At 64.0% G+C, this 314-nt stretch overlaps 1 protein-coding gene across 1 annotated transcript in view; it reads right to left on the reverse strand.

The window, feature by feature from the left end:
- The window catches only part of LOC104542667 (small conductance calcium-activated potassium channel protein 2-like), a gene marked incomplete at its 3' end in the record, with an annotated part of 26,737 nt that extends 26,470 nt beyond the window's left edge, over nt 1-267 (reverse strand). Inside the window, exon 1 of the mRNA XM_010187049.1 lies at nt 106-267. Coding sequence (XP_010185351.1) covers nt 106-267 — 162 coding nt within the window. The remainder of the gene's footprint in view (nt 1-105) is intronic.
- Between the last annotated feature and the right edge of the window lie 47 nt (nt 268-314).

A 314-nucleotide genomic window follows, 5' to 3' on the forward strand; every position in this document is an offset into this window, starting at 1 on the left:
AAAAAACCGAGCGAGAGGGCAAAAAGCGCAGGGAAAGACAGGGTGCCCCGGCCCCCCCTCACCGAGGAAAACGTGAGCTCCTGCCGGCGGTCAGCGATGACTCACCGGGGGGCGGGGACAGGACTGTCGGTTAATCCCCTCAGGTAGAAAAGCAGCCCCCAGGGAGCGCGAGCGACCCGAAGCGCGGCACGTAAGAAGGGCAGTTCGCGCAGGAAGGGCGCTGAGGCCTTGCCGGTCCACAATGGTTACCACCAAGCAGAGAGCCATGGCATCCCACAGCCACGTACCCACCAAGGCAGACGCAGCTTGCCAGA

Source organism: Mesitornis unicolor, unplaced genomic scaffold (assembly GCF_000695765.1).
Source record: "Mesitornis unicolor isolate BGI_N332 unplaced genomic scaffold, ASM69576v1 scaffold35866, whole genome shotgun sequence".
NCBI classification, from domain to species: Eukaryota; Metazoa; Chordata; class Aves; order Mesitornithiformes; family Mesitornithidae; genus Mesitornis; species Mesitornis unicolor.